Source organism: Calypte anna, chromosome 7 (genome assembly GCF_003957555.1).
Source record: "Calypte anna isolate BGI_N300 chromosome 7, bCalAnn1_v1.p, whole genome shotgun sequence".
In the NCBI taxonomy this organism is placed as follows: Eukaryota; Metazoa; Chordata; class Aves; order Apodiformes; family Trochilidae; genus Calypte; species Calypte anna.
In genome coordinates this window covers 22,201,490-22,217,790 of record NC_044253.1, presented here as the reverse complement: position 1 = coordinate 22,217,790, position 16,301 = coordinate 22,201,490, and the positions used below count along the sequence as shown (strand labels likewise).

General features: G+C 42.9%; 2 protein-coding genes across 2 annotated transcripts in view; both read left to right on the top strand.

The window, feature by feature from the left end:
* The window catches only part of WIPF1 (WAS/WASL interacting protein family member 1), a 55,518-nt gene extending 40,634 nt beyond the window's left edge, over positions 1-14,884 (top strand). Inside the window, 7 exon segments of the mRNA XM_030454012.1 lie at positions 75-204; positions 2,401-2,592; positions 3,851-4,509; positions 4,511-4,601; positions 6,760-6,972; positions 8,631-8,744; positions 10,049-14,884. Of these exon segments, the coding sequence (XP_030309872.1) occupies positions 75-204; positions 2,401-2,592; positions 3,851-4,509; positions 4,511-4,601; positions 6,760-6,972; positions 8,631-8,744; positions 10,049-10,104 (1,455 nt within the window). The 3' untranslated portion in view covers positions 10,105-14,884.
* GPR155 (G protein-coupled receptor 155) overlaps positions 8,678-16,301 on the top strand; it is a 47,617-nt gene continuing 39,993 nt past the window's right edge. Inside the window, exon 1 of the mRNA XM_030454008.1 lies at positions 8,678-8,744. The gene's annotated coding sequence lies outside the window, so the exon portion shown is untranslated. The remainder of the gene's footprint in view (positions 8,745-16,301) is intronic.

The window sequence follows — 16,301 nt, the reverse complement described above, 5'->3', positions numbered from 1 at the left end:
CTGTATTTGAGCAGAACTTTATAGCTAGATGTTGGGATTTATTTTGTCTCCTCATTTTTTATTTTATTTTTCAGGCAAATACTGAAAAGCCATCCCTAAGCAGATCAGAACAAGCAGGGCGAAATGCTCTATTATCTGATATTACCAAAGGAAAAAAGCTAAAGAAGACAGTTACTAATGACAGAAGTGCTCCCATTCTAGATAGTAAGTATGACTCTGCATGCTAGAGTTTCTGTATACATTAATGGATGTCTGAATACAGAAAATTATTTTAAATATCAGATGAACTGGAGTGAGAGGAGTAGGGAAAATAAAATGCCAAAAGCTGGCATACATATAGTTGCTTCAACGTTAATCAAGTCAGCTGAGAAATCTAGTACTGCTTATGAACAATGAGTGATCATTTGTTTTCTTGCTCACATAAAGGTTTCTCATTTGCTCAAATGAGAAAACTATGCAAACCCTACTAGGAGTTCTGCTGAGTCAAAGGGACAGGAGTGAGGAGAGCACAGCGAATGAAGTGGAATTTCAGACTCCACTTTTGCATAAACACCAGCAAAATGAAGACACCCCTGGCATGACACTGTTGCCTTGTTGATGGCCTCAGTACCACTTAAAGCAAAACCAGAGCCAGGAGCCACAGCCCCACCTGGGTGTCCCTGCTGCAGCCTTTTTGCTCCTCCTGGAATGACTCAGGGCTGTGACTGTCTTGGCAGAACCTTGTTGCCCAGCCTGCCCAGGTGGTGCTCTGGCACAAGGCAGCAGCTCCACTTACCTGAGTGGAGACAAGGTCTCCATCATGCTGTGCTGTTGTGGTGTCTCACTGTGCATGTCAGCAGCAACAAAAGTATTGGAAAGGCAGAACAGAAATGGGAGAAGAGCAAGGAATAATGTCTGGTGCATTGGAGGAATGGCATTTGTTGCCTAGGGAGACAGGCACTTCTAAAGACTAATTAGCAAATGTGATACAACTCAGTTCAGGTCCAGCCATGCAGCTTAAGGCTTAACTGTGGCAGGAAGATGATGAGGAAAGAAGGAAATACCCCAATGAATGTGACCAAATAAGAATAATTATTAAAAACAAAACAACAACAACAACAGACACAGACCTTCAGTGAGCCAGGTATTTAGCTTTTAAACACTTGAGTATTATCTCTGAAAGCAAAGTTACAGATTCTAGTTATTATAATGAACTATTAAGGGGTTCAAAGAATGGGTAAACAGTAAGATTAAAATTATGCCACCTATTATTGTGTTTACATGAATTAACAAATTATGATGAAAGACTAAAGCATAGTAGCAGCATTTCCCCAGAGATTCACACCCCATATGAGTCAGAGCTGAACTGAGCTGACATGCTTAAGAAGGGTAGGTTGATGTGAAACATTCACCTGTTTACACATTCTTCCTCCTTTTTTCTGGGTGAGATTATTAGAAGTGCTTTTCATCCCTAGGTTTTAAGTACTTTAAACTCAGTGAAATTCTCACCCGCCCAAAGCTGTGGAAATATAGATGCCAAGAAATTAAACAATTGATCCTCAGCCATGTAGCTTGTCATCTGAGAGCCTATCTCCACAGATATCCCAATATGTGGGCCTGCTCATTTTGCAGTAATGCTCTGAATAGGGCATTTCCCTGTATTTGAGGTGGGAAACACTTTCATTTTACTTTTAGCATCTCTGTTGTCATAGCATTATTGACACAAATAAATGTTGATATTAGAGAGAAATAGGAGAGGAAGGAAGGGAGCTGATGAAATAATTCCTGCCTAGTTCAAAAATTAGCAGTCACTGTCGCTGCATTTATGGACCTATAGAAAAGTAATCAGAAATTAAGTATCTTTCCCCACTAGACTTAATTTAAATAAGTAGATGTATTGCAGCAACATCAATAGTGAGAGAGGTCTGTGAGTTCCCAGAAGTGACAGCAGAGACAGCTCCAACAGGAAGGACATTTCTGTTTTCTTCCTTCTTTTCCCGTTTGCCATGAGATTGTTCTGTCTCTTGGTTTTCTTATGGAGAAATGAAGGGAAAGGATAAGAAAGCAAAGGTATGAAGAAATGGGAAGTAGCTGCAAGATGGTAACAAGGACAACTCTTAGAGGTCACCCCCATGCTTGATTCCATATTCTCCATAATAACTGTCTCTATGCTTTCCAATCCAAAGCAGACTATAGGAAAGTGATGGCTTAATAAAACATGATGGATATATTTATTGCACCACCCAATGATGCAATATTGGTAGTGATGGTACCTGTGATGATCTAACTTGAAAAAGGACTACTGTGTTTTGAAAGCTCATCCATTTTTCCCCAGTTACAAGTGTTGCTCTTATGAAAGAGATGACATGGCAGGATCAGTCTCACTACTCTTCCTAATGTAAGTGATGTTTTTCCCAACAGAACCCAAAGGACCTGGTGGAGGTGGTGGAGGTGGCTTTGGAGGAGGTGGTGGTGGCAGCAGTGGTGGGAGTTTTGGTGGTGGTGGTGGTGGTGGTGGTGGCGGCAGCTTTGGTGGTGGGGGACCACCTGGCCTTGGGGGCCTTTTTCAAGCAGGAATGCCAAAGCTCAGATCTACTGCGAGTCGAGATGCTGGTAAGAAAGCCTTGCAGTTTCAGTGTTAAAAGTAAATGACATTGCTTAAAACCTTCACAGCATGGCAACAAATTACCCACTGGGACTGGGCAAGTCTTTAAATATCTCAGGCTCTTAGGAACTCTAATTTTCAGCTCGAGTCTTGTTTTATTCTTAATACTCGTTTTTATGAGGGAGAAGTGAGACTTGTCTTTACACCCATCCTCCTAGTTATTGGTGAAAACTCAAGATATCAACAATGTTAAATTGATACCTCTTCACAGTATGGTCAGGTCACCTTATCTGGGGGAGTGCAGAAGCAGAGGGTAGCATAAGGATTCCAGATTAATTCTCCCTTGTGCACTAAGGAAAAAGGATCAACTTTCCAAATGGAAAGTACATCTGTGTCAGCTCCACAACAGCATGATTTACCAGTGAGGGAGTGTGTGAGGCATCCCAGCTGGCTGGTGTGCACACTGCCGTTGGAGGCTTCTCTGGGGCATGTGCTGTATTATTTTGGCTGGCAAAAAAGAAGCTGCTCCCCAAAGCCTCATGCCTTTTGAGAAAAAAGGACATCTTGGACCACTGAGATCAGTAAGGCTAAGGATGTAAGATTTTACATTTGTGGAAGGAGGACTGAGCAACAGGGGTTGTAGGGTGTTACAAACTTTACTTATTTTATAGACAAACATACATTTTTCAGCATATGTGTATAAAACAGTCTCTCAGAGATGGTATTTTATATTGTGTCACAGTCTATTTTGGGAACTTGTATTAATACAAAAGTTCCTGGCATCACAGCACAGTGCTTCTTCAACTGCACGGCTGGCTGCCTTCTTTCCAATGGGCACAAGCACATCCTTAGAAAACAGCTACTAGAAAAGGCTGAAATTGCCCTTCTACAGGACTGTTGTTGATAGGTATCATTTAAAAGCTAAAACTTCTTTGCTGTCAAGTTGACGGTCTCGAACACTTGTTCTCCATTTCTTCTTCCCCCTCCCTGAGCTGTTACTTGTTATGCGAGGGCTGCATCAGTTGTGTTGCCTTGTAGCCACTGGCGTGCCCCAAGCCGCCGTCATTAGCCTTAGCGGGAGGTCACCCGCTACTCCGGAGCGGTTCCCCAGAGCTGTCAGAACCGCTGCCATCTGCTGCGGGGAACCGAGCCCCAAGGCTGGCGTGCTCCGTGCTGGGCTGACCCCCGGGCCTTTCCCGTGAGGAAACGGTCGGGCGAAGCCCTCGAGTGATGGATGCTGATGCCCTCTTCCTCCTGTGTCCGCAGATGCCGGTGCCCCTCGCCCGCCCGCCCTGCCGCCCGGAGGCCGCTCCGCAGCCCCCAAACCCTTCTCTCCACCGACCGGCCCGCCGCGTTTCCCGGGGCCGCCCTCGGGCCCGCGGACCGCTGCTCCAGAGCCGCAGAGAAGCCGCATGCCGCCTCCGAGACCCGACGTCGGCTCCAGACCCGAGGCCGTGCCGCCCCCCGTGCCCAGCACCCCTCGGCCCATCGCCTCCAGCCTCCACAACAGGGGCTCGCCGCCGGTGCCGGGCCTGACCCGGCAGCTCAGCCTGGGGCCGTCGCCCCCGCCGTTCCCGGGCAACCGGAGCGCCGGGCCCCTCCGGCAGCCCGGCCCCAGCGTGTCTCCCGTCTTCTCCGGCCGCCCGCCCCTGCCTCCCACCCCGGGCCGCCCGGCAGAGGACAAGCCGCCGCCCCCGCCGCCACCAGCCGCGCACCGACCGCCCGCCGCCCGGGAGGCGTCTCTGCCCCCGGTGCAGAACAGCAAGCCGCCCGTGCCCTCCGCCCCTCGGCCCTCCCTGGGCGCCCCGGCGCCCCCGCTGCCCCCAGGCAGGCCGGGGCCGCCCCCCATCCCGCCCGTCCCCGGCGGGACCGACGAGATGCCGCGGCTGCCCCAGAGGAACACCTCGCTGGGGTCCCCGACGGCGTCCGGCAGCGGGGGGGGGCCGTTCCGGACCCCTGCCCCCTCCGCCCAACGAGAGGCCCCCGCCTCCCGTCAGAGACCCCCCCAGCCGCTCAGGTAGGGAGCCCGGGCGGCGCTGGGGGGTGGAGGGGACCCGGCGGCTGGGGCGGCGATGGAACAGGTGGGCGCGCTGGGATGGGGGGACGGTTCTTCACGGAAAGGGGGAATTCTCTGTTTGCCCGACGGTGGCTTTGGCCATGCCCCTCGGAGCGTAACCCGGCATCTCCAGCCCTGCCCCGATACCGCCCTGCATCTGCTTCTCCCGCTGCGGCCCAGCAGGAGCAGCGCGCAGGGGGCACGGCCTCCTGGCTGTCTGGGAGGATGCGGAGCACCGGGGTGCGGCGTGGGGTAGCGCCTCGCCTGCGGACATGCGAGCTCCTGCTCTTCGAGGGCCGCAATCCGTGCTGCTGGGCACCCGGGGTCCTGCAGCTGGAAATGAGGGGTTGTGAGCATCACGGTGCCTTACGGGAAGTCACGGTGCATCACCAGCCCACTTGCGTGTACTTGTGCAGATCTTATTGTTATAACTGCAGTCTTTAAAAAGAGCTGCAAACAGAGAGTATCCCCGTTACGTTCTTTGATGCGAAGAAGCTGTTTTATCTGGCTTCTGATAGGTGACAGCTTTTGCCTTCCTGAGTCAACCAGCGTGAGCTCATGGTGGCGATCCTGTGAATGGAGGTTTGCAGAACCTGACCTTCTGCATGTTGGGAGTCAGGAACACTTACAGTCAAATATAAATTAGTGTAGTAGAAAACCTAGTCAATAATTGTTAAATATTTGTTGTTACAGTGTAACTGTTGTAACTTGCCCTATGCAGATTTCAGAGGAGACTAGAAATAGAATTGTCTCCTTTGAGTTATGTCACAACATACTTTGTCCCCTGTGACATCTATTGTTCATAGCTTTCAAAAGTTGCGCATTGTAACTTACTTCTCTTAATACATTGTTGTTCTTCCTTCGGAGGTGAGAGAATTTAAGGCACAAATATCCAGGCCTTGTAACATCGGGAAGGAAGCAGCAATGCATAGAAGGCAACTCAGGGAAAGCTCCATGGAGCTGCTTTTCGTTTAATCTTTGGAATAAAAATCTGTAGGCTTAACAAGCAGAGGTGTAACAATGAATTATAAATATAATTAGTCTTATTCTGCAGCAGTTTAACATAAGTGATGTGGTTTAGACAGGATTAGATAGCAAGCAAAGCTATTCTGAAAGTTGCTAGATGATTCTCATTCTTAGAATCCATTTCCCAAAGGCAAACTTGAGTAATTTGTGAAAAAGATGGGGAAAAAAGAGCAGGGGAAAAGAAAAGAAAAAAAATTCCCAAAGTACAGCATATTTCTTGAAGCATGTTTCAATGCTTGTTGCTGGAGACTCAATATCTGCTTCAGTCTTTTTCAAAATGTCTGTAGCTAGATTTCATCAGGCCAAGGAAGCATTTCATAAAAATGAACATAATTTTCTGTTGCCCAACTGTTCCAAGCAGCGAGGTAGCTGAGGTAGCGAGACCTTTGAACACATATAGCTCTCCACACCCTCTGTTCCGTCTCCTTGTGTCCCAACCATGGGTACCTCTCTCCCTGGCAGCAACAGCTTTCTTGCCTTTATTTACTGTCTCCTCTGGGAGAAGGGCCCTTCCCTTGCCCTCAGGATGGCCTCAATCTCATGTTACATATTTGACCTTTTGCGTCACTACGCCAGTTACTCAGGTACAGACACTGGAGCTGCCAGTCTACGTGTGAGGTCTGTTTCCAGTTTAGCAGGAGATGGATATGCTCCAGCTACTGAATAAAACAGTATGCAGCACATGTATTTACAAATGAATTTATATATACTGGACCTCTAGTCTACCCTGAGTTCCAGTTGTAATTTCTGCTTGTCGTGTTCAGTGTAATTTAGAGTAGTTTAAAAGTGGCTTCAAGGATCAACACCTCTACAGAGGTTTTTGTAGCTGAGGGATGTGAGAATATGTGTGCTGAGGTGTGTTTATGCCTAGAGATATCCTGCTTTACTTATCTCTACTCTGCAAATTAGTACCAACTCTCTGGAGAGCAGGGAAGTGGGTGCTGAGGGTGATTCCTCTTTGGGCCCAGAGTCCCAGACCAACTTATTGTGGTTGATTAGCAGGAGGCCATGGGACACAGGCAGTGGTTTATCACCATCAGAATAACCCCAGATGCAAATGGCGTTTTTGTGTTTGCCTCTTGTCTTGCTCCAGGCCCCCTTCCACCACCTCCTCCCATAAGCAGAAATGGAAGCACTTCAAGGGCTTTGCCTGCTACTCCCCAGCTGCCCTCCCGGCCAGGGATGGACAATCAGAGAAGTGGACCACGACCACCACTTCCCCCTGACCGTCCGGGCTCAGCGGCACCACCGCCACCACCACCACCTTTGTCAGCTCTCAGAAACGGCTTCCAGGATCCAGCTGATGGTAAGCCATCCACCCAGTTGTTTGCCTTTGACAGAGACCATGTAGTGGCTTTTGGCCTTAATTCTGCAAAAAGGTTTTGGGATAGAGGCTTTGTTTCTAGTGCAGACCTTCGGTTTCTGATCAGCAAAGGTGCTATATGGGTCTCATTTAACCCTTCCAAGTGAGAAGAGAATAAAAATGCCATAAATAGAACAGAACTGCAAAGTTGTCAGTGCAGTCTCCAAAATAACCCTTTGAAAAGTAGCCTGAATAAAATAACAATGTGGTTTGCTTTGCTACAATTCAGAAATAAGTCATAAGGGGGTGGTTTCGACTCTGGTATGAGTTCAAACCATGGCTACACTAAGAAGCAGTGAAGTCAGAACAAGTTGGATGGTGACTCAGAAGCTGAAAAACAGATGAGGGAAGAAGTTGTCAGAATGCTGCTGAAATTTCAAGTGTCTCTTTATCTGGTACTTTTTGAAAAGATGAGGGCCAAGATTCCTGTGTTCTAATAATTCATCACACTTTTCTTTGTAACGGCTTTCTATTTGTAAAGGACAGAAAAATCTTTCCACTAATTGCAGTAGGCCAAAACTGCTGTTTCTAACATTTATAAGGTTAGAAAAAGCAAACAGAAAATAAAAACTAACTCACCCTTTTGAAGCATCTTCACAAATTGGATAAGGCAGGTGAGTCACAAACACATTTTCTTCTTACACAAGTCATTTGCAGAGCTCAGAACCCACAGGTTCTTTGCACAGTTGTTTCTCATTGCAACTATTTGGAGCAAACATAGAAAAACTGGATCCCAGCAAATAACCACATGTACAAGTGCCAGGCAGAATTTACTCACCTGTTCATGACATTATACAATAAAATATAACAATATCACAAGAAAGTTACAGTTGCAAAGTCCTGAAGTGAAGAAGTGGAGAAATTACAAAGTTAAAGATAGTTCATATTTGCTTCCGTGGGCCTCCAAATTCATGTGCATAACAGGGCTACATAATCAGGATTTTCCGATCATTTCAGCAAAGAAATTCATCAGCTTGCTTTATTCTTTAGAATTCTGAACACTTATTAGTATAGCAGTAGCGGCCATAAAGATTCAGCTGATGTATTTTCCCTTTTTTGACACTAGTTACATACAAGCTTCTCTATCATAATGAATTTTATCATAAAAGCAACAAATTTTATTTTTCCCGTTTAAAAATTAAGAAAGAAAAAGCACTGCTTACAAGTCATTGTGCTTTTAGTGATGCTTCTGAGCTCTGTATATCAAATATCAGAAAATTCCTAGGGACAATATACTGTACTGAAGTAGGAGACACTGCATTTCGAGTAGCTTATATATGTATTCATATGTGTGTATGAAAAGGCAGATCTATGATACATGGAAGAGAATAGAACATTTATTTGAGTGGAATTGTGGCTGTTTTCATGATCTGTGACTTTGTTAAATTGGCTAAATTATCTGTTGAAGTTAGTAAGAATTTTTATTCTCAGACTAAAAGAATCTTCTTTCCCGATTTCCTAGTGGGATGCTGGTTTAATATTCAGCAATGTAATCAACTTGCAATATACTATATATTAAACATTATGTTAATGTCAGTTGACTTTCCTAAAGCTGTGTCACAAAAGTAACAAATAAATTGCACGTTGTTTTTTTTTTTTAGATGAGTGGGAAAGCAGATTTTCTTTTCATCCTATATCTGATCTGCCACCTCCAGAGCCATATGTACCCATGAACAGAAGTTATCCCAGTAAACTAGCAAGAAATGAAAGTAGAGGTAAGTGTGTGTTACTTCTGCTGTTAGAATTTCAGCTTATCATCCCAAAAACAATGTGGATGGGGAAGATAGTGAATGCTGAGGCTTCAAAGCCTTTCAAGCTAACAGCCTGGTCACCCTTCCCCACTAAGCAGAAAAAACTAAATTCAGGTTCACATGTATAAGTCCCCCTTAAGCTTGTATTTTAGGGGGGTAATTGTTTGGATTTGAAGCTGGAACATGTATTGTAAGATATGATCTCTACCATTATAGTCATTCCCCCTTCTGCTCCAGGCAGCTACAACTGCAAAATCCCCAAGGTCTGCCTTCTCATTTCCCATCTACATTCATGCACAACTTATTTATTCTTGTGCCTTCCTCATGGTTGATTTTAGTTATCCTACTTGGTGTACTAAACCCCTAATTTTTTTTAAGACAACAGTCATATCCTCCTCTCAGCTTTGTTTTGCTGGACTGATTAAACCAGGACATATTACACTCTGCTTCCAAGCTATGCTCTGTGATCATCAGGGTTGCTTCTATATACATTTCAGTTTGATTTTGTCTTTTCCAATCAGTATTACATGCTCTTATAGTTCAGGTCTCAACCACATCTTCGAGAGCAGCATAAATGTTTCCTGTCTTCATTAGTTGTATTGTATTACTAGCAATTACCCAAGGATCAATTTACTTCTTTCACAACTGATGACATCAGTGGCTCATAATTATCATGTACTCATTTGTACACTCAGATTTTTCTCTCTCCTGTTTCCAAATTATGAAGTTTTGGTTCAGAGCAGAAAATCCTTTTATCCTCTGCCCTTTCACTTTACCCTGTAAGTTTGCATCTCATTCACACTACTCCACAAAGAAAGGCAAAGTAATACATGCATTTATGTTTCCTTTCACGAGTTTGAAATTAAAATCTTCATAAAGAGAGGGTCTTTTAAGTGTTGCTGTATTTAGAGCTTGCCACTGTCATTGGTATTTACAGATGTTGAAAATAACACTGAGAAAGTGTGTATGCACATAGAATAGCCAGGCTAACAAGAGCCACCAATCTGTTTGAAGGGGCCAAAGGAGTAAAATACATATGCTTTCCAGACATTTGGGCATAGTGTTAGTTAAAAACTTCCTTTTACCATGTTTGAAGTTCTGACATTTAATAAGCTAATCAGAAACACTACAAAGATTTTTTTTTTCAGTAAAATGTTTAGGCAAGAAAAGGAGTAGATCTTCACATTTTTGGAATTGCTTGGATGTAAACTCCCATTTTAGAAAGAAGCCAGGAACAGTAACAAAAAAACCTTTCTTTCTCTTTTTAGGTGGTTCTGGACGAAAAGAAAGAGGTGCTCCCCCCCTTCCACCTGTACCAAGGTGAAATGGGTTCTGGCCCATCTTTGGGCAGCGTCTGTTTTCAAGTTTCCTTCAAGTCACCTCTCTTGTTCACATCATTGGAAAGTTGTCTGCTTTGCTTTATTTCCACTTTTGGCTTGTCAGCTAGAACAAACTTTAGTCTCTGTTACAGAAGTAATAGATACAGTTTATGAACTATAGTTGCTCAGAGCTATACATTTCATTTGCTTCTACTGCAGGCTGTCATGAAAGGCATTTTGTGGACCATACACAGCAAACATGCATCATGGGTACTGTGTCCAGCCCTGTTCCCTGGAGACCTCCACAGGAGGTCTGGCTTTGAATTTAACAAGAACTGTAACAAAGCTGTTTCGTTCACTTTGGGTACAGTGGCTGTATTATTTGAAAGATTAAGTACGATCTATTTTCTGTTTAAAAAACAGTTACTGGGGAAAACCGAGAGTCCCCTGGATCCTTCTTTGCATGCCTAATTTGACCCATCTGCTTCTGCAAGCCATAGACCCACCACATGGTGATGAAGAGTTCATTCTAAGCCTTTTCACTTCAGCTTAGCGAAGCAAATCTTATTTTAAACAATAGATAGAATATCTTGTCCCAAGGATGGAGTGTGTCTGGCCTTGTTTTTAACTGTGGAGAATCTTACAAAGAAAAGCACAAGTGAAGAATTCAGCAGCATAAAAGTATCTTCTCTTTTTACCCCTCTTCCTTTTTTTTTTTTTTTTTTTTAATACCATTATGCATGTAGTACCTAATTCTTCCCTACTCTGATGCAGACCGACCCAGTCATCAGTGTTCTGGGTTATTGCAATGCTTTCCACCTGAGACTGTTTGCCAAGACTTATCAAAAAGTAGTCTTGGTGCAAATGCAGCAATTACTGTTGTTGCAAGCTCTTCTTGTGAAGCATCACAAACACCAGTGCTCTCCAGACTGCTTTCCAGTTATCTCTTTGGTACAATAAAATGACAGGTTTTGACTTAAAAAACTTTCTGAGGTTTACGTCCCAAGTCTCAGTGAATTTGACTTGATTTGCAGGGGAGAAGATGAGGTAAAAAATGAGTGTATGTGAAAGCCCTTTGTTGTAGTGAAGGAGGTCTGAGGTTTGTGTGGTACAGTGGGAGCAGCATCTCCAAAATTTGCGTTCCACTGGTTCAAGAGAAATGGGAAGATTTGGCCTTCTGAGTTTATCATGAAGTCTGCCCTTTCAAACGTTGCTGAAAGGAGTCTCTGCAGAGAGCTACAAGGCTTACATTAATAGAAGAGAGAGTATTCTAACATTGTGACAATTGATTAATATGTTTAATGGCTTTTTAATTTTTGTTTGTGAGGAAAGTTTATTGTATGAGTGCATTTTACAAATTTATCTAATTGCATGCAAAATGTTGTTGGAAATTAGAGGAAGATTATAATTCTGGATATGAAATATTGCTGAATGATAGCCCCTTGTTGATTGAACTTTTGAAGGTAGCTCAAAGATTTCTCATCTATCTCCTCAATGGTTTCTGTTTCTTTAAAGCAATCCTTGGGATCCCTACCAAGCCTGTATCAACACCATTGCTTGGAAAGAAAAAAAAAAAAAAGTCATGTAGGTTAAGAAAATGTTTCTCTAGCATGAGAGACATGATCCTAAGTACACTCTGCGGCTACAGTGAGGTCAGTCCTTTAATATTGAGGGAATTTAGCCGGAGAGTCTGGACCCCCTGAAGTGTCTGTTCATAGGGCTTTTTGTGCTGTCAGTGGGTGTGGAAGGGCAGATCCCTTTCTGCCTGACAGCTGAGGCAGTCAGCACAAAGGGGACAAGACAGAGTTAGGTTTGGCCAGATCACGTTTAATTTGGCCTTTTCAGTGTTTGTTTACAAAATCTCGTTTGCTGTGATAGCATTTGATTTTGTACCTGTTTTTTACATTTTTATATCTTCTAACCTATTTTAAGTTACTAGTTATGGTCTTGAACCTGCAGTTAAATGCGCAGGCGCAGGGATGTATCTGCATCCAATTGCAGGGTCGTGGCTGTAAGAGTTTCTTAAACAGATATTAGTGGGACCTCCGTGTGACAGGTGCACCTTGGGATCAAACCTAGCACAATACCGAATTTTTATATGTATTTTATGGATGTCACTTAAACATATGCACTATACAAAGTGCCTCTCTCTTTGAGATATTATTATGTGAATAAAAGTCCAAATAAAATTTTTAGGATAATAACTTAAAAGATAAATTATTGTATTCAGGTTATTAAACTGAAGCACTTAAACCTTTCTAAAGAACAACATTTTTAATTTAAGAATACAATATTTCCAATACCTTAACCTGCCAAATTCTTATTAATATCCAAATAGCTATGCAGCCAAAAAACAAAACAAAAAAACCACCTTCAGAAACTGTACCTTTTTTGTAACCTACTTCTGGCATGACTGTTTTCCTTTGAGAAAGTCAATTAAAATGCTGCACGTTGTTCTGCTTACTCTCCGTATTGTTCAAAATATTAGTACAGTTGAACTTCTGAGCAGAGTTTTCTGACCAGAAATTCTGGACCACTACCAAAGACTTGGCAAACCAGCTTCAATCTCACTTTGAAATGTGCTGTGTAAAAGGCCCTAAGTTAAGAAGACAAGAAACCTAAACTGCTTGGATTTAGCACTTCTTTGTACTAGAAAGAGAAACCTCTTCAGAATGGATGTTCAGCATAGATGTAAAATAGCTTAAGAATGCAGAATGAGGTATTTTTTCACCTAACAACTATACTATTTATATCTTTTGCTATAAAACTCCCTAGATATATTCCAGAACAGTGCAGCGTTTTATCATTCAATTTATTGCTTCATATATCAGTAGCTAATTACCAGTATGATCAGTATTATCATAGTATTTATTTCACTATGAAATGTTAAAAAGAAGAATGTAAAACATTTTGAATCAGTGTTGCCTTATGACTTTTTTCAGTCCACTTTTCTGTGTCTCACTAGAAAAACTAATAGGTGTTGTTCTTCAAAGTCCTGGTGTAAATAGTGCCCGCTGTAGCATTCTGTGGTGTTGGAGCCACAACCTGCTGTTACAATGTGCTTGGTCTGCTAACTACAGGTTGAGCTCAGTGCATGGAGACTGTTGGAGCAGTCTTCAGGTGAGATGTGGGTGGCTCTGGTTAACCTCACAATCAGTTGTTGATATTGTTCTGGAAATTTAACCCTTTCCCCAAACCAGTGTCTCACACTGTTGGCCATTCAGCCCAGCTGACTTCAGCATGGTTGCATAGGTTATTAGAGGACTAAATGAGTTCACTGCTTGCATTTAAGATTTAGTGGGTTTGTTTTAATTAGCATTGTTATAAACCTTCACACCTCAAATTATCTTTTTGTGTCATGACTAAGACTCACATTGCGTGACAACAGCCACGAATGTTCATTTTTGTTTAATTGAAGTCAGTAAATAAAATGGGAATGACTTTTGTATTATGCGACAGTAATTTCTGCTGAGTATTTTTGCAAGAAGAGCACATGTTATATCTGATCTGACTTTCTGAATCAGACATCAGGAGAAGAGATCACAGTGGTTAATGTTCAGAATTGTTAAAGGAAATGCAGCTTGTGACAGAGGAAACATCTATTTCTGTAAATCAGCTACTTCTTAAATAAGGTTGCAAAGTTCTTGTTTAGAAGCCAGCATTTCCCAACACTAAAATAAACTTAAGAACTATTTTTTTCTACAAGACTGAACTATTAAACATATTCCTTAAATTGTCTCTTAAAAAACTGGATGGTAGTTTCCTCTTGCAGCGACAGCTGTTTCCATGTCCCTTGTAGGTCTGTGTTGGAGCAGAGAGTGAGGGAACTCAGCTGCTATCATATGCTTCACATATATTGTGACACAACAATTTTCTATGCAAAAGTATGCAAATAGAAAGGATACTTTTTGCCTTGGAAGCAAAGAATGGAGTTGAATTATCAAAGAGAGTTTATTTCAAGCCAAATGTCAAGAGACTTAGAGTCTCCTTGAGAGACCTTGAGACTCCCCTCAGCCACAGGATGCTGGAAAGGAGAAGAGTGCTCATGAAAATACAAACCAATTGGTTGAATGTTGCTCTCAATAGTAGAGTACAAATCACAATATAAAATGTGCATGTATGTCATACCATAGCACATCAGTGTGATCACCACTGCCTCACCGTCAGGTTTGAACGACCTGTTCTAGCGGTGCATTGACTCTGTATGACATATTGCATGAACTTTAATTTTTCAAGCAGTATTCACCAGGAAATAAGGAGAATAACACATCTGATAACACATTATATGTAGGTATTTCATGGTTCTTCAAGTACTTTAGGAGAAAATTGGGATCTTTTGGCCTCCAGGGTGGAAGTGTCAGGACCATTCAGTTAAAATGTAAACCTGGACCACTGGCACAAAATGGAGCATTAGAATTATTCAACTGAATCAGGGCACACGTATATCTTCTCAGTCAATGAGTGTGCAGCAGGTAGGTAACCAGGCTAAGCATGTCTTAAAAAAGGGAGTAATCCTTCAGTGTGTTGACAGTTTTGAAATAGTTTGCTGGTGATAAATGTTCCGTAGTGTGAACAAAGGAATGAGTGCATTGCTCTAAAAGTGGACCTCCAGAAGCACACAAGACTAGGAAAGAGAAAAAAACCAAAAACCTAACAAACATTGTCTAGTCAGGAAGTAACATGTTTTTATCAGATGCTTAACATTTGAGCTTTTTATAAAATATTCTAGTTCTGTGATTATTTTTCTGTTTAACACTTTTTTTGTAAGTAAGATTTTGTTCTCCTTATTTTCCTGTCCTATGCCAAATAAATCTTACTTTTATTTAATTGGTGATGCAGACTGTTACATGGAGAACAACCACAGTTGCTTCAATGACAGAAACACATCAGCTTTAGCAGGAGCTCCTGGAGGGAGCTGGGACAGGTTGTTCCCCTCCCTCCTCCCTTCCATGGCACAGCAGCGCAGTGGCAATGCTCAGAGAACTTTGGGCCTTCATACAGTGAAGATTAAACACCTACAGATAAGGAAAAATAATGGATTTACTTCAGGACAGAGCATAATTGAAAATCTGTGGTCAGTGAGGCTGTACCTGTAGGTGGCTGTTGTGTGAGCTGTGGGCAGTGGCTCTTGGCAAGGTAAGTGAGGCACTTGCCATGGGGAGGGGACATGGAAAGTCACTAATTAAGCACAGATTTTTGTTCCTCCTATCTCTGTTCACTAGGCAGAAGACTTCCAGACAATGTCATATAAATTAAATCCTCCTTTTGACTTTGTAACCCTGTTTTTCATCTGAGATGTTAACCTTTTCAGATACATTGGACCAGCTTCATCACAGAAATTATGGAAGTCCAGGAGAGGTTCCAGTTCAGGCTGCACTTCCACCTTCTCCTCAGAAATTAGAAAGGTCATTTAAAACCCTGAGGTAAAAAACTCTACACTATAACTCATCTGTCTTGCGAAGACTTAAGCAGTGGATTTACTTTACTACAAATGGTGGATACTTTAATGTCCATCTGGACTGCCTGTTGATGCTTCCATTTCACAGACTGACTGGGACAGAGAGCTCAACTTAAAAGGCCACAGACACCCATGGCTCAGATATAATCTAGAAGCCCACCAGTTCTGGTGCCTGGGTTATGTCAATAGAAGAGACGTGATAGGGAGCAGAGGCTGTGAGGCTGGGAGCTGGAAAGGAGTTGGCTTGACAAGCTGAGACCTTTGCAGATCGTAGTGGCAGTACCACTGAATGAAGGCTCAGAGGGATGAATCTAATGGTCAGCAAGCAGGACTACCTCTCATTCTACCAAAGCAAACACAGTCATCTCTGGTTTTCAAGAAATGAAATTACTAACGTAGCTTTAGGAAGAGGGAAGTCAGTTGAGCATGCTGTGACTGAAGTCGTAGCCCCAATATAGTCCTTCCTCCCTTAAACTCAGAAAATGCTTTAAAATAAACCCACAGATTACACAGTAAAACAATTGTGACTGCTCCCTGCAGTTGCAGGGAGGCTCACGTGCTGCATGCAGCACACACACAAATATCCAACTCCTTTGATCATAATTCAACAATTTCCAATGACCTTCCTGCTTTGTATGCACAGGCTGCTCCCTTCTGCCCTCTCACCTAGTCTGACTCCATTTCACATTGAAAATAGCAAATTGGTCCTCACCAATTGATCTAGGGGCTATATATTGACTCGTA